The sequence below is a fragment of the Vipera berus genome (assembly GCF_964194415.1).
Source record: "Vipera berus genome assembly, chromosome: 1".
Classification (NCBI taxonomy): domain Eukaryota; kingdom Metazoa; phylum Chordata; class Lepidosauria; order Squamata; family Viperidae; genus Vipera; species Vipera berus.
Window position 1 is genome coordinate 199,891,154 of NC_138202.1, and position 25,800 is coordinate 199,916,953.

The window sequence follows — 25,800 nt, forward strand, 5'->3', positions numbered from 1 at the left end:
CTGGATTGTACTGCATATACCACGTTGCTTAGTTTGTGTTTGGGTGTTTTATCCTAGGGATGGACACACTTCTGCCTTAGTGTATTCTTGGGTTTAAAGTTTGCATGTATGTTGTGTTGACTGAAGATCCTCCTAAGCTTTTCAGATATTCCTGCAACATATGGAATGACAACATTGCTTCGTTTATTGTTCTCTTCTGTTATGGAGGAGCTCCTGCTGGGTCTTTTTCGGGATTTGATGAAGGCCCACTTGGGATAGCCGCACATTCTGAGGCTTCTTGATGTGTTTTAGTTTGTTTATTTTTTCTTTCCCATCTTTGCTGGTAGGCAGGCCTTCAGCTCGGTGGTGTAGGCTTCTGATAACTCCCATTTTGAGCTGCAGTGGGTGGTGAGTCTTCAAACGTCTTGAAAAAGCGCCTTTGGGACAACCATGACCTGGATGACTGCTGGGTGTGGGAGACCACGTGAGGGACTGGTGCTGCACAAATGTGGCAGATGGGAGTGGCAGCTGCAGGATGAGTGAAGGTGTGTGAGGACCAGCACATTGCAAGCACAGTGGGGCTGCGGGGGGGGGGTGTTTGCTGTCAGGGGTGGGAGACTTACCAGAGCAACCTGCGACCTTCCCTGCTGGCTTCCCCCTTGAGTTTGCTTGTGGGAAGCCAGCATGGACGCTCACAAATGGGATTGTGAGATCCTTCAACTGTCATAAGAGGAAGCTGGTTGCCAAGCATCCAGAACACAGTTTCATATTGTTGGCTTGCTGGGACAGTTGGAACTTCAAGAACTGGTCATAAGAACCATCATTCAGTGCCATTGTAATTTCTAATGGTCACTGAACGAGTGGAGACACACATACATACTTTACATGTGAATTTGCAATCAAAGAGTAACTCTTGTAAATTAACGTAACTAGCCTTTTAACCAATGAATTTCTTACGCAAGTTTACCTTTTATTGTAAGCTGGAGTCTGGTTAGGAAGCAGTGAACAGGAAAGTTATTATATTCTAAAGAAAATCCTATGGTGATTGATTACAGAATTTCTCCTGTCGCTATTATCTCCCGTAATATCACTGATAGAATAGAATACTTTAAATCTGAGATAGCAATTCTACATTTTTAATGTTATTTCCAAGATGCTATGTTTATAGCACTTATTCTAATTATCAGCAAATTCTCTTTCCTTTCCCCATTAAAATAAATTACATGTGCTTGTTTTTCCAAGTTCTGTCATTGTTCTGATGTTTAGATTGAGATTTATTCTGCTCTCCAGCATATTAGCATTGAAAGCCTCTCTTGCCATGCAGATGGCTACACTTTGGCAAAGTAGTTAAACAAAACCCGAAAAAACGCAAATGTGCTTAGAAAGACCAAATGCTTCCAGCTTAGCTGCTGTTGCATAAAATTCCTTTATCTGTTTTTTTTATCTACTACAGACTTTTGATAAATGTGTAGAACTAGGCAAAATATTCTTAGTGAAATTAATGGGACCTTTGCAGATGTTTGAAAAGATATTTATTTAAAAAGGTATCTATTAATTTTGGTCACTTCACTAAAAGTTAACACTACATATTCTGAAGAAGTTAAAGCTACATTTGAATCTGTAAAATGTTTTATAATGAAAACTACTAATAGATCATTAATTACGCTACATGAGAATGGAATTGCTAATTTCTTCGTATGCTAATAAATGTCAGTATTTGTGTGGCTAAGTTAGTAAATATTCATAAGTGGGAAAAGTAATAAAAGAAAGAATGTATATTACAGCATCTATAATGATTGTAATACTGTCACTTTCTTACCATCCTGAAAAGAATAGCATAATTAATCCACATCCTTATAACTTCTATCCTAGTAGTTGCTCAGTTGGTCAGAACTGCATGCTATATCTGCCTTTTTCAAACTGACATTCAATTTTGAGGCCTATTGGTGATACTTTAGTACCATCTGTTTTTCATGGTAAGCTGTTTACAGGCTTTGTGTGTAACATTACATTCCCTATTTATTTTGCAGCATAATTTTAATGGGTTTCTTGATTGATAACATTATTTACAGTACAGAGAGAAAGAGAAATCTAACAAGGAAGTCTCAGCAGTGTGTGGAATACATATTTTTATGTCTTTAAGCATAGTTTTTTTTAATATGTCACCTGGTGTTTTAATTGTTTCCTTTCCTTTAAAAAAAGACATTGTTTTTGTTCTGAACTTGGTTCTTTTGTTCTAAATATAGTACCGTAACTATATGAATGAAAAGCTAATTTCTAAAAATGTGCAATAAATTCCAAAGTCTCTAGATACTAAAGTATTAATTTTGGGAAGATCTTAAGCCTGCTGTATCAGGATTTGAATTACTGTTTTCCATGTTGCTGTTATACGTTTACAATGTATTTTTTTTTAATGAATATAATAGATTGCACTCTGGTATTCATTTAAATATTCTAGCATTTGTAAATAAAGACTGTATAGTTATATGTACAGGCAGTGCTTTTTTTGTATAAGAAAAAGGTGCCGGAACTCACACATGTCATACAACCCGCCTTGCCTATCCTACAAGGTTTCATCCAAAAAAGGTGCCGGAACTCCGTTCTGAGCGTTCTATGGGAAAAAAAGCCCTGTGTACAGGTCTTCTGATATATGTTTCGCTGTAACAGATTTGGATCTTTACTTTAGGGACTTAGGTGGAAAGGACAGGAGAAGTTTTAGTAAGAAGCAGTAGGAAGTGGCAAAAAAGAAAAGAAAAAGAAAAGCAGACCAAAGTTTAGAATACTGAAATCAATTTTATTTCTGCTATAAAAAGATAAGGACTAGAAGACCTCCAAGGTCCCTTCCAACTGGGTTATTCTGTATTCTAAGTACGTGATGAACACTAAAGGATTACTAACACATCTAAATCCTGAATGGATGACAGGAAGGACTTGTTAAAAGCAAGCCCTAAGTCCTTCCATGACTTATTTGCTTGACACGTTTTATATGAACAGGATAAAGAATTCATGGTACATGTTATGTCCATACTTCAGTGAAGGTGGAAAAGATATTATAATGTATTAGTTTATTATTTTATTTATTTGTATCCTGCCTTTATTATTTTCACAAATAATTCAAGGCAGCAAACATATCCAACTGCTTGCCTACCGAAATCCGGATGGCCCCCGACCTTCGCACCTTCCGGCGCGACTTAAAAACTTACCTGTTCCAGCAGTCCGGCCTGGCCTGATAGCCCTTGGGGTTTCATTTGCTTTTTACTATTGTTTACTATTGTTTAACTGTATACCTACCTTACTCTGTACACCGCCCCGAGTCCCTTGGGAGAAGGGCGGTATATAAAAATAAATAAATAAATAAATAAATAAATAAATAAATAAATAAATAAATAAATAAATAAATAAATATCCAACACTCCTTCCTCCTATTTTCCCCACAAGAATAACCCTGTGAGATGAGCTGGGATGAGATAAAGTGCGTGGCGCAAAAGATGATTCATCCAGATCTGTAGGTTTGTTGTGTTTGGTACTAACCCATATTGGGGTTCCTTAGATTGTTTCATATGGAAAATTGAGACCAATAGAAGCTGCTGGTTCCTTAAACAATTTTCTGTGGGTGGTTCATAAATTGCTGTCACTGAATACTTTTTAAAAATGCCTAATTTTCTTTCCCATTTTGTTTAAATTTCCCCAAATCTCATGTATTTGAGAGCTGTTTTTCATGTTAGAGGATTTATTTTAGCTTTTCATTCAAGACAGTTAAGTTTGACCAACTGCTGATTTACTTTGGTCATGTTACTATTAACATTTTTAGGATTTCACTAAGAAATTTTACATTCATCTAAAATATAAAATACAAACACAATGGATATATATTTGCAAAAGAGACCATCTGTGTGGCACATACCTCATTGAGTGGGGCAGCTCTCTTTAGTGTACAGTACAGCTAACATGAATTTACAGTTATGTAACATTATTATTATTTATTATTTATTAAATTTTTATACCGCCCTTCTCCCGAAGGACTCAGGGCGGTGAACAGGGCATATCTTAAAACTACAAAAATACAAAAGTTAAAAAAGAATTAAATTATTGCCCACAATAAAAACAATAAAAAATATATATAAATATTAAAACCCTAAGTGATTCCCCATCAGGCCAGGCCAGCTTGTTCAAATAAATGGGTCTTTAACCCGCGCCGGAAGGAGCGGAGATCCGGTGCCATCCGGAGCTCAACCGGCAGCTGGTTCCACAAAGCCGGAGTGCCCACAGAGAAGGCCCTCCCCCTGGGGGCCACCAGCCGACATTCTCTGACTGGAGGCACCCTGAGGAGGCCCTCTCTGTGGGAACGCACGGGGCGGAGGGGAGTCGACGCCGGCAGCAGGTGGTCCCTGAGGTATTCCGGACCCATGCCATGTAAGGACTTAAAAACCATCACTAAGACCTTGAACCTCACCCGGAAGACAACTGGTAACCAATGCAGCTCGCGGAGCAAAGGTGTAACATGGGAGTACCGGGAAACTCCCAAGACAACTCTCGCGGCCGCATTCTGTACCAGTTGGAGCCTCCTAGTGGTCTTGTAGAGAGCATTGCAATAGTCAAGACGAGAGGTCACGAGCGCATGAGTGACCGTACACAGGGCATCCCGGTCTAGATAGGGCTGCAACTGCCGCACCAGGCGAACCTGTGCGAAAGCCCCCCTGGTCACGGCTACTACATGGTCTTCTAAGGTAAGCCGTGCATCCAGGAGGACTCCCAAGTTGCGAGCCCTATCTACGGGGGGTAAAGACTCACCCCCCATAGAAAGTGATGGAACGTTTTGAATGTCCCGGGATGCCGGAATGTACAGCCACTCAGTCTTGTCAGGGTTGAGTTGAAGTCTGTTCCTCCCCATCCAGACCCGAACCGCCTCCAGGCACCGGGACATCACAGCGAGGGCATCACTGGGGTGGTTTGGGGTCGAAATGAAAAGTTGGGTATCATCAGCATATTGATGATACCCAACTCCAAAACCACGAATGATCTCACCCAGCGGTTTCATGTAGATGTTGAACAGGAGAGGCGAGAGAACCGAACCCTGAGGAACTCCACAAACGAGAGACCTAGGGGCCGATCTCTGCCCCCCTGCCAACACCGACTGCGAACGTCCCAGGAGATAGGAGGAGAACCACCGAAGAACTGTGCCTCCCACTCCCAATCCCCTGAGACGCCGCAGCAGGATACCATGGTCGATGGTATCGAAAGCCGCCGAGAGGTCTAATAGGACCAGGACAGAGGAATATCCCCTATCCTGGGCCCTCCAGAGATCATTCACCAGAGCGACCAATGCCGTCTCCGTGCTGTACCCGGGCCTGAAACCCGATTGGTACGGGTCCAGATAATCCGCTTCATCCAGGACCAGAGGGAGCTGATGCGCCACCACACTCTCAACAACCTTCGCAAGAAAGCGAAGGTTGGAGACTGGACGAAAGTTGTTCAAGACAGCTGGGTCCAAGGCAGGCTTCTTGAGGAGAGGTCTCACCACCGCCTCCTTCAAGACGGTGGGGAAATTACCCTCACTCAAAGAAGCAGATATCACCGCCTGGAACCAGCCTCGTGTCCTCTCCCTGGCTGCATAAACCAGCCAGGAAGGGCACGGATCCAATAAACATGTGGTGGAGCTCAACCTCCCCATAATCCTGTCCACTTCATCAGGGGTCACAGAATCAAACTCCTCCCAGATAACATTGACATGGGAAACACATTTACATCTGCTGTCTAAATAATAGATAGCATATATATTTCATGATGAAAACTGATGCTGATTTTATTTTCATTTGAACTTTAGAGTTCACTAGGTTTACCAGTTAAAAGAACCTCCTAGGGTGAGGATGGATATAGGCAAAGTATGTTGGGTTGTAAAGTACAGTCCAGAAGACAGAACATTTGCGGTTTGTTCTTAAGTATTATTAAACTCTAATGTTGATTATGTGTCAGAAAGTATTTCAAAGTTTTATGGATTTTATTTAATTTATTAGTTGCTTGGTGTATTGGTGTATACTTTTTAATTTGATGATGGAAATGCTTTATTTATTAAGTAGATTATGAAATGCACTGAGAGATAGCCCAAGAAGATGGATTACTGTAGAAGATGGGTTTATTTTAGACTTCTGCCTCCACCTTTATATACCATATTACAGATCCACTGTGAACACTGCGTGAAAGATGCAGTAGTGTTGTATAAGGCAGTTGTTTTACAACTTAGTTGTAAGTTGCTTCAATACAGGAGTATATTAAGCTTGGAGAAAAAATACAATAAACATTTCTAAGTGAGAAGCAGAATTCACACATTTGTGGAAATATAAAATACTTCAGCAAAGTTCTTAACTGGGAAGCAGAATTCACACATTTGTGGAAGTATAAAACATATCAGCAAAATCCATAGCTATCTGACCAAAGCCAATTACTTATGACATTTGAGAGAGCAAAGCACTAATTATTTTATAGTGGGGTACACAAAATCAAACTGATTGGTATTCAAAGGCCATTTCATCTGTCTTTGCAAAAACATTTGATCTTTTTTATTTGAGAAAAACGTGAGTGTATTTTTGTACTGTCTTGACCTTTAGCTGGTCATTCTCATTTTTGTATTAATTTTCCTATAATTTATAATTTCAACATCATGTCACTGAAAATGAATACATTTATTTCTGTGTATCATGGCTTCATCCAGGGTAGTATAAATTCTCATATGTACCCAAAGAGTCATAACTAGTAGTAATATATTAAAGATCAATATTTTGCTAGGGCAAAACAAGTTGCATTGTTTCTCTATTTTTACTCTATTATAGTTATCCTTTATCCCCATACTTCCAAGTAGGTTCCATTCTCTTGAAACAGCTTTGGGATTGTTGCATGAGATATAATGGACTGGCAAAAACCAGATGGTCCATTTTCTGCAATTTTACAATGAAAGGGTAAACAACAATATGCAGATCTCAGAAAAACAGTAAAAAATAGGGAAAGAAATTAAAGGGATGTGATCAGAACAAGAAAATGAAACATAGCTAAAATTGGTTCACACCAACAACACTAAATATACTTGCCCATACTTAACTGTACTTACTTCCACTATATCCGCTGCTTCATAAAAGCCACCTTTTATATTTATACAGTATTCATTCTTTTATTGTATACATGTGTGAGTTGACTTATGCATCAGTCACACATTCAGAACCAACCTATTTCTAAACTGATATCTATATACTACTAAAACTGTGTATAATCTTTAACTGGGCAAAACAGTGCACTGTAGGGCAACAACTTTTGCACCAAGGTACCTCAAATGGGCTAACTTATAGAATATGTTTAAGTCCACGATCCATGACTCCCATGGAATTGAACTTTTAACAAATGTTATAAAACATTTTGTGACATACAATTACCATAAAACATTTTGTGACATAAGAGAAAATGTCATAAAGCATATTCTGTAGTGAAGGAGTAGTTGCTCAAGTGCCAAGCCATAATAAGTAAGTTTCCCGAAAATTGCCTGTTGCTAGACAGTCTGAAATTAGTCTGTCACGAGCAATGGACTCTGTCTCGATGGGGGAAAGTGGCATTTGAGCCATAGGTGAGTATGTTCTCACGTTCAAATTTTTTTTGCTCTGCTAGGTAATGTAATATTTTAAAACACAATCAACTGTGTTTAGTGGTGTTACAGGCTTTTTCATTTATATGGGTTTTCAGACTGAGCGATGCACTGAACTGTATATACATAATCAACCATGCTGGTTGAAGGAAAAAGGGAATTGTAGGTCAGCATATCTACAGTGTCTGTTTTTATGTAGAAATTAATTTATACCAACTAAGACAAAATGAGGCATGAAACTTGTAGGAAACATTAATGTTCAATTCCATTTTTTAAAATACAAGTAGATTAACATTAAATATCTTCTACATGAATTTCAGCTGGTTCTTTGACTCTAGTGATGCTAGTTTACTTGATTTAGTTGCTGTAAATTTATATCATACACATTTTTGCACATCAGCATAATACTGTATAAGATTGCACACAAAAGTAGCTAAACCTGTCCATGAATATTTCTTGTTAGTTTAAACTTGGTCTATGCACTCAAGAATCATTTTGTAGCTTTAAACTGGCGAAGTGCATTTGATAATGATGGACTAAAAAATTCTTTCCAATGTATGCAATTTTGGTGGCTTGCTGTGAGCATATTTTATTGTGGCATTTGCATGTATAGCTCCACATTTTAAACAAATAAACTGGATTATTGCAATATGTTTTATTGAAGAGTTTTAGAAGCCCTAATAGAACAAAATATAACCATCAAATTTATATTTGGGGTAGGTTTTATGAAAAATCGGAATGCTGTTCATTTGTATATTTGTTATCAATGGAAGCCCCTGGTACAAAGTAAAATTACTTCTACTTTTTATGGATCTCTGGAACTCATTGCCATAGGTCAGAAATTATGAGTTCAAAGTTATTGAAGGATGATATTAATCACACGCTATATCAACCTTCTTGCTCCTAAATATCAAAGCTTTGATCCTTACATTTTAAGTCATGTTATTTTGTTTTCTAATACATAGTTAAAAATCAGCATTCAACTGATTTATGATGATGGTTCCCACTATTTTGTAGAAATTATAGTCATTTCCAGTATTTCTTTTAATACTGTGATGATTTTACCCACAGATAAAATAAACTATATAACTATTGAATTCATATACAAAAATGTCTTTAAGAGGGCCTTATCCTGTTTGTGTTTACAGGAGCAAACTTTAGCTTTGCGGAAAGAAGGAATTGGAGTTGTGTTAGATTCTGAGTTGCCTCACTTAATAGGCATAGACGATGATCTTCTGAGCACAGGTATCATCTTGTATCATTTAAAGGTAATTCAATATTTATCTGCTTTCCAGTTTCTAAAAGGACAGTTGTATTTTAGTACTAATTTATTGACTGAAGAAGCTAAACATCTGTTACTTCTCTGCAAAATTGAATATTCTAACTTGTTTAATATGCTTTTATCAGTCATCTCCTGCCTATATCTGCCCTGAGTATTAGTGATAGATGAATAACATTCTTTCTTTTATTTGTTCTTAATTCATTTTATTCTGTCTAGGACTTGTTGATGCTTTGAAACATTCAATTTGCTTTTCCTTAATAAGCCAGAACTAAAAAGAAATAATAATTTCTAATAATATTAGAAATCATTTGGTCTTAAAATGAATTTGAGTAAATTAAATAACAAATATTACTAACTGTCATGGGAAGCATGAGATAAACCATACACTACTAACTAATAAGACCTCCAGTTCCAGGAAAATGTACCTTAAGCTTGTACAGGAAGAGACAGGATAAGTCAGTTGGTGTTCTGTGATTTTAGCAACCTGAAGTTCAAGAAGCAAAAGTGTTATTTTTTAATCCAAAATTCACAATAAATTCAATAAATTTTTGAATGTAAGAATTGAGAGCAGCCTCTTACCTGCTTATAGAGCTATAGGAAGAGAAATTAAAAGCGTAAGAGAATTCTTGCTATAATTTTCCTTTGTAGCTTGAGCAAAATAATTTTTCATATGCACTCATCATCTTTCAACATAGTAGTGAAATATAGGTAGTCCTTTTTTCATGATAATTTTATTAAAAGTTATAATTGCAGTGATAAAAAAACTCATAACAAAGTAAAAATATTAAAAAGAAACAATAGAAAGTACAGAAAAGAAAAATAAATTCGAAAAGAAAAAAATAACATAGTAAAGAAGAATATGTATGTGTGTGTGTGTGTGTGTGTGTGTAGATAGATAGATAGATAGATAGATAGATAGATAGATAGATAGATAGATAGATAGATAGATAGAGATAGGGACACGGTGGCTCAGTGGGTAAGGACGCTGAGCTTGTCGATCAGAAGGTTGGCAGTTTGGCGTGTCGAATCCCAAGTGCCGCGTAACAGAGTGAGCGCCTGTTACTCGTCCCAGCTTCTGCCAACCTAGCAGTTCGAAAGCACGTAAAAATGCAAGTAGAAAAATAGGTACCACTACGGTGGGAAGGTAACAGAGTTCCGTGCGCCTTTGGCGTCTAGTCATGCCGGCCACATGACCACGCAGACGTCCTCGGACAAACGCTGGCTCTTCGGCTTTGAAACGGAGATGAGCACCGGCCCCTAGAGTCGGAAACGACTAGCATGCATGTGCAGGGGAACCTTTACCTTTACCTTTATATATATATATATATATAAAATGTCCCTCTTCATCACAAGTATAAACAATTTTAATAACATATTACCTTTTATTAAAATACAACAGGTGATCTCTTCTTCCCATATCCCATATTTTATCTATAAAGAAATCCTTAAAATCTCATCATTTCACCTTGATCAGCAAAACTCCATTAAAGATTACCAGGGATACCAACATATATATTTTAATCCTGATCAACTAAACCAATTTTTATATTCTTTCCTTTTATTTTTAATAATCTTGATCTTTAGTCCCCTTAAATTATGTCCTACAACTTGATTTCTTTTCATTTTTACTTTGTCCCTTCTCACAAAATTCTTCAAAGCTTTATGAAGCCTTTTTTTGTAAATCTAATATGGGAAAAAATATCCAAATCATTTGCTTGGTTTGTTATTTGCGTACTATCTCTTTTCATTATGAAGACATCCACCAAGGCATTTTTAAATCCGCTTTCAGATCAATCTCAGTCTTTTCTGGTAAAATTGTTCCTCTTCCATAACATCTTTTAAATATAGTGTCTCTATAGAGGCAGATATTTTAAAATTAACTTCTGGGTCCAGGGTTCAAAATACCCTTCAGTGTGCCAAATGTTAAAATGTTTCCTTCCCTTCTGTATTTGTAACTCAAATTTAAGTGTTCTTTTCCTTTAATTGTACTCTTTAGTTCCTTCTGGTTCTACCCAGAGTCCAACCTTCAAAGTCCCATCCTATCATTTAAAAAAAAAAGAATTTAAAATAAAAGCATTTTCCTACAGGAAGATTTCTTATAATTGACTCCAAAATCTTATTTCAAATTCATCTGGAGCCTTAGTCTGTTTGTTATTTTCCAAAACCAAAGTTCTAATAACCTTTTGCTGTTTATTCCTATCAACCTCCCCATCCCCAATTTTTTTAAAGCCCTTAAACTTGTATTTAAAATTCCTTTCACTAAGGTTGAAAGGAAACTCACCCAGTGATTTCAATTTTTTTGATCTAAAGGTTCCTAATAGCTGAAAAACAATTAGTGATGTAAGCCCCAAGAATATTTGGGAAAAGATTTAGATTTCTAGGAAAAAGCATAACTTTTATTATTACTTTTTAATAATTTTATGATTTTATATACACATAGTCCTTGACATACAACTGGCATTTAATGATTGTTCAAAATTACAAGGGGCCTGGAGTAGATCCCGTGGCTGTCATAAATTGTCTGCCATACCGTAAACTGCCACATGAACAAATTTCAGGCACTTGGGAACTAGCTCACCTTTACAATTGATTGCGATGTCCCATGGTCACATGACCGCAATTTGCAACATTCTTTGCCGATTTTCACTAAAAACAGCCCCGTTCGGAATATTGGATTCACGCTTGTGACTGGCGTTCTCTTAACAACCACAACATTTGCTTAACAACCACAATGATTCACTTAACAACTCCCTCAAAAAAAATTTGTAAAATCAGGTCCGGACAACATGTGTGCCTCAGCTTAGGAGTAGAACAATTTATGACCAGAAATCCAGTCCCACTACCTGTAGTGACTATAATATGTCACCTTTTCTTCCTTAGGAGGGCCAAACACATGTTGGCAGAGAAGACGCTGCAAGAGAACAAGATATTGGTAAATGTGCTCTCTTTCTCTTTTAATTTAATAGATGTTCCAGCACTTGTTGGTTGCAGGGGTAGGGGGATGATTTCTAAATTTATAAATCTGAAAGGGGCTTTAGAATTACTGTTCTAACACATACACACACACACACTTCATTTCCCCCATCCATGGATTAGGGTTATGCATAAAGTACTCATTGCCATCAGCAGATAACTGTTGTAGGATGCTTACAGAAGACATCATACCTGTGGTTTTTGGAAGAATGGCTGATGTAAATAGAACACTACATTATTTTTGCTAAGGTTTATGGTACTGGATATAAGCCATTATATTACAAACTTCTTATCCTTGGCCCTTCTCTACTACTTTATGAATTCCCCCCTGTTGTTCTCAGTATAATGCTGCATACGAATAAAAGTCTCTGTTCTCATAGCAATGCAGCTTTATATTTTTGGTTATACTTCTGTAGGTCTCAAATTAAACCGGCCCTATATATATAGTCTGTCTTGTTTTCTGCCCCTGCATAACTGCATATAGATTTCTAAAAAGATAAAATTCAAAATTAAAAGCTAAAGACAATAATAGTACAGTTGTTGAATCACAAGTAAAGGTGCACGGTACATATATAAGCACAAAACTGGAGAATGTGTCAGAATCTTGGCTGGAGCAAAAGAAGTAGCGAATAGAAGTTATACTCTCTACGGTGGAATTTCTTTAGCATAGGCTAGATAGAAGTCGTAGGCAGAGTTGAGTAGAAAAAGTGCGTATGACACTACTGAGCCACCCCCATGTGGATATCTATGCTGATAAAAGGAGGCAATTTTATAACACCCTAACAAAACAACAGAGGGCAGTGCCTCCAACTTGCCCAAAGCACAGGTCTGATTAAATTTTGGAATTCTGATTCAAGTAGTCCTCAATTTAGGATGACAGTTAAGAATTTCTGTTGTTAGGTGATGCAGTCACAACATCATGTGACAGCATTGCTTAGCGGCAGCCATCCCAGAGCTCCCTGTTGCTATTAAATAACTGAATTCCACCGGTCATTAGCCAAGGATCCATCCCAATTTAAGCCATTCCCAGCTTGGTCTGTCCCAACCCTTCCAGGGTAAGGGACTGCCTCTCCTTCATCCCCTGCTACTGCTTATCTGCTCCTCCCTTCACACACACACACGCACACACACACACACACACACCTACCTCTGCCCTTTGACAACCCCAGAACTTCATTGCTTGCCATTGTTGCTTGGGATTCTTGGTATGCTGTGGCTTTGGGATTGTAAGAAGCCCCTGAACTGCAGTGCAGAGCCATAGCTCAGCAGCACAGTATGAAACTGCAGCTCCCCAGAAAACCTCAGCTGCTCCAGGAAGCCCCAGCAGCGTGGCATAAAACAGCCACTCAAGGAAGCCCAGCGGCTCCACAAAGCCCCAGCAGCGTGTGGAGTGACACTACAGTCCAACAGCACCCAGCCAGCAATGCGGCACATAGCTACCGCCCAGCAATGCGGCACAAAGTAGCTGCCCCACCAAGCCCCAGTCACCTCAGCCCAACTGCCCAGACTGCCCTGTACTCTGGTACCCGTGCTGTCCTGCACTCCGCCATACTAGATGACCTTTGCTAACTTTGTGCTCCCGCTGCTGCTGAGGCATGCCCGCCCTGGCACTTTGTAAGGCAGCTGCCTGTCGTGTGAGGCCCTATCCCGCAAGTCTCGTGAGGAAACTGTCATGGGTGACCTGGGGAAGATAGTTTTGTGTGGCCAGCAACTGCATCTCAAAGGGTCAGGGTGGGCGTGCTTGGTCAGGAACGGGAGCAAGAGGATAGCAAAGGGCAGCTAGGGCTGCAGAGGGCAAGGGGTCAAGAGGGCATAGACGGAGAGAGGATTGGAGAGAATTAAAGCCACCCTTGCAGTTGTAAGCGCAGGTGGGCTGCAAAGCACCCAAATTTTGATCATACGACTATAGGGATACTGCAATGGCTGTAACTTCAGGGACCAGCTATAAGTTCCTTCATTCAGCACTATTGAAACTTTAAAAGGGTACTGAACAAATGGTCGTAAGTCGAAGACTACCTGTAAAAGAAAGGTAAGAACTGGCATATATCCTCTACAGAAAATTCTATGATTTGTGAGGCTTGGGCTGATTTGAAAACCAGTCCTCAGTATATACCATTTAAGAACCCTTCTGTCCATTTCAAAGGGAAGCAGCTGACTCTCCAAAAGAGTAAAGACACTAGAGCAGTAGGAGCAGCTGTTGGTCAGGTTAGAAGAAGAATAAGGGGTGCTGTTTCCACTTAAGTGAATGGATAAGACTTCCAAGTGTGCATAACCACTCCTTAGATGAAGGAGTTGTGTATTTTGTATTCAAGCCCAAATTCTGAAGGATTTGACGTTACATGCTAATAGGACCAAATCTCTCTTATGTTTACATTATGATATCCCAGGATTCATAACAGAGATCAAGTTATTTTTGACCACTTCCAGTACTTTAATGATATTTCAGGAACGATCATGGTTACAGCTGCACTGATCCCCAAAGTAGAAGAAGTTTAAAATATGATTTCCTGGAGAATGAATACATTCACAAAATTACTTAAGAAGCCATAAAGCTGATGATTTTATTATTACTGAAATCAGGCATGGTTTTCTATATCAAAGTTCCCCAATCCTTCCGGCTTTGTAGACCAGCCCGGGGGGGGGGGAACAGATGGTTCCGCGCCAGCGATGGGCATGCATGCCTGCCTCTCCCTCAAATGGAGGGTGCATGCACGTGCTTGCCTGCTGCTCGTGCAAGTGGGAATGTGTGCTTGCTCCCCCCACTTCCGTGGCCTGGTTCCAAACAGCTCAAGGCTCAGTAGTGGGTTGGGGACCCCTGCTCTATATGGTTCGCTAACACTATACAATTTTCAGTGTCCACGGATACCTAATCAATTCCATATTTGAATTATTATTTTAAAAATGTATACATTTTGATCTGTTGTTTTTTTTTGTTTCTATCTAGACCGGTTTGCTTATCTTGCTTATTTTAAATATTCTTTGTATACAGGCAATACAAAGACAATATGAAATCTAGGAATTAATGAGATCAGTGTTAATAGATTTAAACTTTAGGATTAGAAAATAAAAAAAAATCCTGTTGTAATAGTTATTACTGATCTGTTTTTGTGTTTTAGTACTTCATGGTCTTGATTTGGAAAGCGAGCACTGCATTTTTGAACACTTTAATGGAACGGTTCATTTAATACCACTTGTTGGAGCCCAGTGTTCTATAAATGGAATTCAAATCACGGAGGCTACACAGCTCAACCAAGGTATTATCCTAGAATTTTTCCCCCCTTTTCTCAGCTCAGATTTCTTCTACATATTTTATTGCAGTTCAGCTATACAGATGATACATTAATGAGATGCAAGTACTATACTTGTCCAATCCAGCCTTCTCTGGTGCTTTTCAAATGTGTTTTAAGATTGCATATTTTTATCATTACCAGCCATCATGCTTTCAGTTCTAGCGCATCTGAAAACTGTCAGGCTATGAGGAGGACAGATAGGCAGATAAATATAGTGAGGCAGTGTGTGTGTATGTGTGTGTGCTGGTGGTAATAGAAACTTATTTTAGCGGAGACCAAAACAGTTTGTGATTTCAAGGCATCTTAGGTCTAATCTTTCCACAAAGTGAACAGAAATTAAGTCATCCTAGCCACACATTGGAATATAATATATGCAAGTACTTCCTGCTTATCTTAAAGAAATTAAGCCTCACATTAATAGAGGGAAACTTATTACGATTATTTATTCATCAAGATTTATATGGGCAACCCACCTTATGAAAAAGTGACTCTGGGTCATGTACAGCAGTGTTTTTCAACCACTGTTCCGCGGCACACTAGAGTTGCCTGGTGTGCCGTGGGAAAAATTGAAAAAACACTGACCTAGGAGACAGCGGTGAGAGGAGGAGGAGGAGGAGGAGGAGGAGGAGGAACAGCCGCGGGCGGAGCGGCGCTGCAAGACTCTCTGGCTAAGCTGACGGCCCTACTTCGCTGGAAGCAAAAGCCCGGGAAAAGAAGTGGGCTCGACCTCTCTAGGCACCAGGGCTCCACGGCAGCGTAGCTCCGCCCCCTTCTCTGGCTTCGGAGGGTCTCTTGCTGAAGACAGAGAAGCTGGGGAGAGGCGACCGGCTCGCTTATCGGAAGAGGATGGACGGGCGGCCAGCCCGGCTCGCCTGAGCGGTCGCGTGGTTGGTTGCCTGCAACGTTCGAAAAAGCTCTTCTTCCCCAGCACGCGCCGCTTACTCCTTACTCCCCGCGCGGCTGAGGATGCGAGACTCCCACCTGGTCGGCTGCCTGGCTCCGCTTTCTTTGCTCGCCGCGACCCCTCGCCCCAGCCCGAAATAGAGGGATCTGACCGCTTCACTCTTGGAGGCTTCGCTTGCGTCTGAAAAATTACATGGCTGATTTTTTTTTAACCTGTCCTTTTGATACGTTGCATAATAAAACCTTTGGGGTTTCCCCCCCCTCTGGAGTGAAGTGCTTTTGATGGTAAAGGTGAGAAAGAAAGAAAAAAGGAATGGAAAAAAGGAGAAAGGGGGAAGGGGAAAAGGGAGGGAGAAAGAAAAAAATAGGAGAATAGAAAAGAAAGAGAGAGAGGAAGGGAGGAAGGAAAAAAAGCAGGAAGAAAAATTAAAAAGAAATGCAAGTAGCTTCCAGTTTCCACAACAAGTAGAAAGCAATTAATTGAGAGAGGGAGGGAAAGAAAGTGGGAGAGAGAAAGGCAGGAAAGAAAGGAAGGAAGATAGAAAGAAAGAAAGAGAAAAGAAAGAGAGAAAGAAAGAGAAAAGAAAGAGAAAAGAAAGAAAGAAAGAAAGAAAGAAAGAAAGAAAGAAAGAAAGAAAGAAGAAAGAAAAATAAATGAAGGAGAAAAATGCAGAAAGAAAAATTAAAAAGAAATGCAAGTAGCTTCCAATTTCCACAACAAGTAGAAAGCAAGAAATTGAGAGAGGGAGGGAAAGAAAGTGGGAGAGAGAAAGGAAGGAAGGAAGATAAAGAAAGAAAAGAGAGGGAGGGAAGAGAGGGAAGGAAGGAAGGAAAAAAGAAAAGAAGAGAAAAAAGAAAATACAGAAAGATAAATTAAAAAGAAATGCAAGCTTTCCTTTTCCTTCACAGCAAAAACAAACAAACAAAAGCCCCAAAATAAAATAAAATAAAGAGGCTAATAATAATAATCATCATAATCATAACCATAACCATAATAATAATAATAATAATAATAATAATAATAATAATAATAATAATAATAAGAAGAAGAAGAAGAAGAAGAAGAAGAAGAAGAAGAAGTTGGAAGGGACCTTGGAGGTCATCTAGTCCAACCCCTTGAGAACACAGGCCATCCTCGACTTACGACCGTTCGTGTAGCGACCGTGGGGAGGTCCAACGGTGCGGAAAACGGTGGAGTGCCTCGTGATTTCTTTCATGAAACAAGTTTGCCTTTGCCCAAAAAAGGTTGAAAAACACTGATGTACAGTAAGTCTGTAAAACAAGATATAAAAACAATTACTGTTGAAAAAAATCAAAAAATCACAAGAGCTAAGAAAGAACAGCAGATGTTAACAATAATGGAAGCACCTCAGTTCCTTGCCAGTCCCTTGAGGATTTGACGATGCAAGGACCATTTAATTCATCTGAATGTTTGCACTGAACTTGTTTCTACAGCAATGTTCAGTTTGCTCAATTTCATTTCCAATAGTGTCTTGAAAAACGCTGTTCCATTTTATTTTTTCCTTTACCATCCCTATTTCATCACAAAATCTTTCTTCTGGCTTCTGAGTATTAAAATGAAGGAAGGAGCAAAATGATTACAAGACTGCTGTAGTTTTGCATGTTTTAAAGAATTCAGTTACTCTGAGAAATGCAAGGCTTTTCATTAGTTTCCTCACTAATCTAAGGACAAAATCAATATCTCTAGCTGGATTATGGTATTCTAAATGCTTGAATCTTAACCCCTAACAGAGCATGCATCTATTTTTAATGTGTATTTCTCTCTCAGAGGTTTATAGAGCATCTACACACTATTTTATTTAAATTTAATATCTGCATGCTGAGGAGGATAAAAAGAAATACTATGTAATTTAAGGTACTTCAATTCTATAAGTATGTTAAATTGAGACTTACGTGTTTTTGTTTTTCTTCATGACATTGGTTTAACCTGGAGAAGACATGTTTTAGAAAAAGATTTATATATTCTGGGTTCACTAAGGCTACTATCTTAAATATAGAAAAATGACAACTGTCATATTTCATAAATTATTAGCATTAGATTTAAGAAGCGTATTTAGAACTATTTATTAAATATTTTTTAAGTCTGGAATTTTAGGACCTTTAAATACCTGTGTCAGAAATTTTAATTAGCTTCTTCATGCTTAACTGTACCCTTTCATTTGAAAAATAGTATTTGAAATGGTTGGGCAAAGGAGTCGGAGGGAATTAAATTATAAAAATGATGAAGTAAAGACTTGAGCATAATAAGACTTGCTAATAACATGAGCTATATAAGTGTTATATAGGTTTAGAGCCAGTCAGTAAACAGAAGACGAATGGAAATTCAGAGACAGTTATTGTATTATTATTGTAGAGTAAGGAGTGTCCAGAAAAATTACTTATTTAATTAATTTTTTAAAGTACCTGTATTCTACTTCCTATTTTAAAAATCTCAAAGTAAGTTACAATCAAAATTCTAATGTACTAAACAATATTATCTTTCTATAGATTATGTGTGTGTGTGTGTGTGTGTGTACTAGTCCCTGGAGTTTTCTTGCCAAGATTTCAGAAGTGGGTTGCCATTTCCTGCCTTCTAGAGCTGAGACAAGTGACTGTCCCAAGGTCACCCAGCTGGCTTCATGCAAACGTGGGACTAGAATTTAAGATCTTCCGATTTTAGCCTTATGCCTTAACTACATTAGGCAAAATGAGTAATCACTTAGCATAAAACTAAGGTATAAAATTTGCTATTAAAGGAAATTGTTTTCCCAAAGGGTACTATTATATCAGATATGGAGCTACAATACATCAAAGTATAAATTGATTTATAGACAGCTTCTATACCAGGAGCCAATAAGCAATATCCAAAGAGACGTGGGTTTACAAGGCCTTTTTGTGACTTTATGTTATGCAGATCTACTTTTGGTTATATTATATTAGATCTACTTTTGGTTATATTATATTATTAGTTAATGAGCCACAGTCCATTAGGATATTATTGTCAGGGTGATTAATAAGATTATCCTTACTGACTAGGTTATTTATATGCATATTAAAATATTCCATAAAGGGTGGATCACAAGAGATGATGTTTTCCTAAACACAATGAAGTTCTTCCCCCAACAGTGTCTAAGAACTTGTAGCTAATAAATGTTATTTAACAAGTAAAAAACCTTGGTTTCCAGCACTAAATGTTTCCAGCCACCTAGTGTACTCCTTAGTAACTTTTTTTGCTTGCATTTTACTTATCTTGTTAGCACTTTGTTACTTTAGGCATGGCTGTAGATGCCAGCTTCTGCTGACTTTAAAGTGTGGTTTGTTCATTTATTTCACTGTTTATTGAAATTGCTTATCAGAATATATAAGAATGTAAGTTCAAAAAAAATTCTCCTATTCTTTTCCAAGTTGTAGTGGTGACCATTAATTTTGGATAATTTTGAAAGCAATATTACAACTAGGCAATTACCACTAGCACTGATGATGTTACTTAGTTTGGGTACTGAAATATCTGTAAAAAAACAACCAAGCTCAGAGAGCATCCATTACTACTTTGCTTTGATGGGACAGTTTCATAGCATCATTGACTGGAACAGGAATGCTTGCAAGAATGGGAACTCTTAGCTGGGTCATCCTTCTAGTGAGGTCCAAAAGGGAAATCTTTGGAGTAATCTATCACAGGGTGGAAGGAGAACAGGTGGGCTTTGCAAACATGAGACAAACCAACTCATATAGGAGAAGAACTTTAAATTCTAAATCAAAGTTGGAATAGCAAACCATTTTTGTTTCATTCTGCCTATGTCTGCAATGTTTGGATGAATTAGTGATGCCAGATGTTAAGACTCACAATTTGGAAGACTTTCCTCTAATTACGGGGGGGGGGGGGGAAGCTTTGAACTTTTTAACAAGCAGATCTGGAGACAGAAGTATGGCCTGAACAAAGCCCTAATAAATTCTATCAACAAAGGAACCACTACTGAAAGAAAAAAAAATCATCTTTTAGTAGGAGGTACTGCATATCATTGGAAAATGAAATGTGAGAAGCATAAACAAAGGAAAAATTTGAAATTGTCAAAAATGAACCATTTAAAATCAGATACATGCTGTACTAGTCAAGTCATGAAACTATGTACACGAACAATGAAATTTGACCTACAGAATTTAGAGTCAGAATCTAAGATCAATGCAACGAAGCAAGTACCATACATGTAATTTATTTGAAAGAGAACTAGAAGACCTATGAATGAGAAAACGGAAACCAGAAAAGTTTCTGCCACATTTCACTTTTGTATTCACATTCGTTATCCATTTATTAATCTTTCTTTTATTTTATTGCATATACATAAGTAGGGGAATGAGCATTAAGCAACTCCTCCTTCTCTTCCTCCCTAATATTACCAAGATCTCAAGTGTCTTCAGACTTTGCTTAATTACTATTCAGATAACAAAAAGACCATATATTAATTGTATGGATGTAATTGGTATCACATCTCACCTTCCCTTAAGAAATACTTTTGAAATCTAAATCCCTTTTGGTTATACAGTTGACTTTGAGAAGAATAACATTTCCTTCAAATGAAGTTGGAAATACTGAAATATCTTCTCTTGCATTGTTTAATTACTCTAAAGTTAACTGGTTTGTCAAAATAAATCCTATAACCACAATTTCCTAAATTATTTAAAGCTATTAGTTGCAAAATATTAAATTCTGTATATGCTTGGGAAATGTGGATTTTTATAATATTGTAATATAAATGTGCCTTCATAGAATTACTTTTCCCATTGATTTGAAACAGTTGAGTGAGTACCCTTAAATGATTTCCTGAGCTTTCAAAAAGAAAATAGTAAATTTAACTTTTAAAACAAGAAGAATGTTAAGTAACGAGCATCTGTGTAAGAGATGCTGTTAGAATTGTAACTTTGGATCTGGTAGTTGCAAAAGGAGTATATGAATTGAAAAGTAGACCAACCCAATGCATCACATAAATTACAGTGAGAATATTGAAATAGCTTTACAGCATGAAGTTATATGAAAAGTAAATCTTTAATATTAGCCTGGGATAAGGTTTAGTAAGAATTGTTAGTATAATTTTGAATGGAAGGATCACTAGATCCTTTTTCTCAAAGAAATGATGCAGTAGAGTCCTACCAACTTTATTACATTTTTATTTCTATAGTGGATTGGAATATTTACATGAAATTAAAGGCAAGCTGAGGTACAAATATTTGAAGAAAAATGTAAGCCATGTCACATGGAAATTACATTTATTTGATACTGATTTCTATCTATAAACTATTGACAGCACTACCGTATTTTCCGGTGTATAAGACGACTTTTTAACCCATGAAAATCATCTCAAAAGTTGGGGGGTCGTCTTATACGCCCAGTCTTATACTCCGGAAAATAGTACATAAATCAATCGAGCGCCCCCGTTCTTGCAAAGCAACTTCAAGCCTCCTTAGTTCAGTCCCCCCTCCAACGTGACTCTCCCTTCCCACCCCCAAGAGCCTCTGAGCCCCTTCCCCTCCCCCTTGCAAACGCCAAACCCCGGGAGCTCTTGCGTCTATTCCAAAGGGTGGGTGGAAGGAAAAGCCCCTTTCGGCTCTGGCTTGGCTGCAAGTCAGCGAGCCCAGTAAGGCATGCCCTCCCCTCTCACTGTGGAGGAAGTAGGGCAGGCTGGTTTCTGGCGGGAGCCGGCAGGGCAGTCCTGCGCACGTGCGCACTCCCCGGCTGCTAAGGACTCCTTAGGAGCCGGGGAGCGATGCTGCCTCAAGAGGGAAGAGCATCGGGCGGGAGCCGGCAGGGCAGTCCTGCACACGCGCGCACTCCCCGGCTGCTAAGGAGTGCTCCTTAGCAGCCGGGGAGTGCGCGCGTGTGCAGGACTGCCCTGTGGGCTCGCGCCCGACGCCGGACGGCTCCGCCGATGCTGCCTCAAGAGGGAAGAGCGTGAGGCGCCTGCCATGGCTCCCCGAGGACTCCTTAGGAGCCAGGGAGCGCGTGCGTGCGCAGGACTGCCCTTCCGGCTCCCGCCAGACACCAGCCTGCCCTACTTCCTCCACAGTGAGAGGGGAGGGCGTGCCTTCCCGGGCTCGCTGATTTTCCGGCGTATAAGATGAAAAATCTTGAAAATCATCTCAAAAGTTGGGGGGTCGTCTTATACGCCCAGTCGTCTTACACGCCGGAAAATACAGTATGCTGGAACAAGACAATTGATGGAATTTACCAAACAATGTAATATCACCTAGCTATATTCAAGATCACTTAATCTGATGTGCACAGAAAATTTTATGCCTCCTCATTTGTAAACCTATTCTGTTTTCATCTATGAAAATTAATTCTTCCAGCTTCTCTTGCCGTTGAACTATTTCATTTTCAAGCCTTTTCAATCCATGTGTTGGTTCATAATATTAATAGAATAGAATCTAGGAGTTTAATTTGAATCTCCAGATAACTTTTTACCTTTCCAAGTCAAGAAGAAATGTTTGAGCTATTCTCCATTTGAGCAAATTAAAGCAGAACATAGAAATCTAACACACTTAGAACAATGGTATAGAGTAGACAGATCAGATTAAAGATATAAATTCAGATTTATTTATTCATTTGCTAAAAGTTATAAAATCATTCTAAGCAACTTCATTCATTATAGATCTAGCAATAAAATAGAGTTGAGCAAAAAACAAAACTAGTAATGATGCAAAAATAAAATTATTATCATAGTCAGACTTGTCATAATTCACAATTGCTATTTCTTCAGGAGCAAAACAGTAGTCATCCATCCCCAAATAGCCTCCCAAAAAGCCAGGTCTTCTCTGTCTTAGAAAACAGCAGCAAGGATGATACCAGCATTATAAAGAATCAGATTGTGCAGAGGGCATGTTCACCTTGGGATTCTTAATGGTGATATTCCTTAGGACTGCTGCATTCTGTAGTTTCCATATGATTTTCAAGGGCAGCCCCATATAAATGTGAGGGAATAGAGGCATTAGTGACGATTTGCAAAGCTACATGGTCTGAAAATGAACACAACTTGTACACAATAGGTTTTCAAACTTGGCCCTTTTATGACTTGTGGACTTCAACTCCCAGAATTCCTCAGCCAGCATGCCTTGCTGAGGAATTCTGGGAGTTGAAGTCCACAAGTCATAAAAAGGCCAAGTTTGAAGACTCCTGATATAGAGCTATGTGTAGGTCTTCCTGACCATGGCATCCACCTCCCCTTACAGTAAGCTGTGATTCCAAGAGGAGTTATTTCCCCCCCCTTGACCCCATATGGATATGAAATGAGACAGAAGAGTGTCAAACCCCATGACACCCCATCGCGGAGGTCTCCAAGCTTTTGACTTCTCTTGTATACATCACCCTCAAATGAAACTGCTCATCAGAAATGATGACTGAAGAACACTCCCAGTTCTGACTTCACAAGAATGCCATGCTCATTACTGAAGGTAACTGAGAGATCCAGCAGACCAGGAAGGCCATACTCACTCTATCCCCTGTCCTACCACAGGTCACCGCAAGAGCAATGAGTGTAGTCTTATTCCTGTATCCTGCCCTGAAACTGAGTGAAAAGGATTTAGATAATCTGCTTCATCCAAAGCACCATGTAACTAGAGGTCTGCTGCCTTGTTAACATTTCCCAGAAAGAAAAGGTTGGATAAAGGCTAATAGCTGGGTCAAGCAATGGCAAGTTGAAGAAAGGTTGCACTGCCACTTTCTTCAAGTCAGGTAGCATGATCTCATTACTCAAGGATGCATTTAGCCACAGCAGTTCAGGATGAAGTTACCTTGTCAGTTTTCACCAATCCGATAGGACCAATATCTAATCCATGGTGCTGATGTCACAGAAGATCCTGATCTTTTTTTTATTTTTTTGCAAATAATTTTGCAAGACTGTGTGTCTGTCATCTCTTTTAACCTTGCCCAGCAGTTTCTATATGCATGTGTGTGTTTTTTTCTGGATGCCTGGAAAAATCATCACAGCACTTCCAAAAACCTATCTTCCTACCAGAATAGTTTGAATTGCTCTAAATGGATGGCAATCTATGGAAGCAATTAGTGCAAAGTATTAATGTTTTGCCACTCTGATTGCCATAATGTGGACCTGAATCTGTGCTCATGTTTGGTTGTATTTGTTCTTCTTGATCACTGATGCTGTTCAATCTATTCTGCCACTTCATCTACTCTCTCCTGGTTGTGAGAGAGTAGACATAATAATATAGTCAAAAGCATTCTGATCATTGTCAAAATACTTATACAGCATATATGTGAATGAAATCTCTGCACTAATTCAGACTTATCCTTCCTGTATACAAGAGAAAATCCCAGACTATGCTGTACCACAGCTCTGCATGGAAACAAGCTGTGGCAATATCAGGTTCCAATTTGTTGAAATGTTCTCCTATACATTTTTCAAACATGGACCCCAAGTTTCATTCAACTTTCTCATTAATCTGTTTGTTTGATAACATGGAACAGATGTGAGATGTTCCATGCTGCAAGTAGCTCATAACTTCCACATGACCTCTTGTCAGGAAAGTAAGTTGCTGCATCTCCATTGTTCAACCCATTCTGGCAAAAATATGAATTAAAATTTGATTTACATTCTTAGTAATATTCAGTTTAGAACTTAGTGGCGAAGGCACAAGAGTTGATACAAAGTGGTTGTCCTGAGGGATCTTGTTTGAAATTTGCCTTATGTTGATTGTCTACCAATCTCTGGTATAGAGCTTCCATGATAGAGAAGGATTATAAAATGCCATTATTCCTGCAATTCTCCACCCTCTGGTAAACTTCACAGGATTTTAGATATTCGGTCAGTTCCCTGCCATATCCAGTCTACTATAAATATGGATGGATTGATTAATTGATTGATTCTACTCATCCTCTTTGTCAAATGGGTGGTTATGTATGTGTTAAGCTTAATATTCTTATACTTAAGCTTCATATACTAGGCACAGCTTCACTTTCTTGAGGCAGGTACCTGAACTAGAGTGGGAGGATGGTCACTGATTCATAAAGACCCTTTCAACTTTTATGATTATGTCATGCCATGTAATTATTAAAGTAATGGGGGAAAACACTTTTTCTGATGCAGAGTATCATGGGTTGCTTTGGGAGAAATTTTGTCTTGCCAAACTTTTACTGAAGGTGATCATTTAATATAACAATTGATACGGTTGCTATTATGTAGTACAATTTATTCAAATAATGTGGTACAAAAACAATGCTCCCTGTGTGCGTTTTTATGAGCTTCCACACATTTTTTTCTTTTCAAATGTATTCCTGTTTCTTTGTGTTTGTTGCAAAATAAATATTTTAAAAAACATGGTTATGATGACTAAAACACACTCTATTCCACTTGAATCATTTCAAAAAGCCTGGAGGATTTCTTTTTAATTGGGAGAAAAGTTTATTGCCGATAATGGTTTTCTCTTGCTCTTAAAACATCTGAGTAAGCAATTTTACCCAGCTTAGAATAGAAACATCATACATTTCATTTTTAAAAGTGGGAGTTTACAGCTCATTTCTTAAAAAAATGTATTTTTCATTCCATGATGGAGTAAACAAATTGTGTTTTAGACTGAATTGAAGAAATGTCGGTGCCTTTGGTTTGCTTATGGCTTCAATGATTTTCTTGCCAGGTGCTGTAATATTACTTGGGAGGACAAATATGTTTCGATTCAATCATCCCAAGGAAGCAGCCAAACTGAGGGAGAAAAGAAAGGTGAGATTATTGAATACATAAGAA

At 38.5% G+C, this 25,800-nt stretch overlaps 1 protein-coding gene across 8 annotated transcripts in view; it reads left to right on the top strand.

Moving 5' to 3' along the window:
• Positions 1-25,800, top strand: part of KIF16B (kinesin family member 16B) — a 175,874-nt gene that overhangs the window by 42,352 nt on the left and 107,722 nt on the right. For all 8 annotated transcript variants that reach the window (XM_081345912.1, XM_081345910.1, XM_081345911.1 and 5 more), the window contains 4 exons: positions 8,755-8,874; positions 11,769-11,820; positions 14,978-15,115; positions 25,694-25,776. In XM_081345912.1, the coding sequence (XP_081202038.1) occupies positions 8,755-8,874; positions 11,769-11,820; positions 14,978-15,115; positions 25,694-25,776 (393 nt within the window). The remainder of the gene's footprint in view (positions 1-8,754; positions 8,875-11,768; positions 11,821-14,977; positions 15,116-25,693; positions 25,777-25,800) is intronic.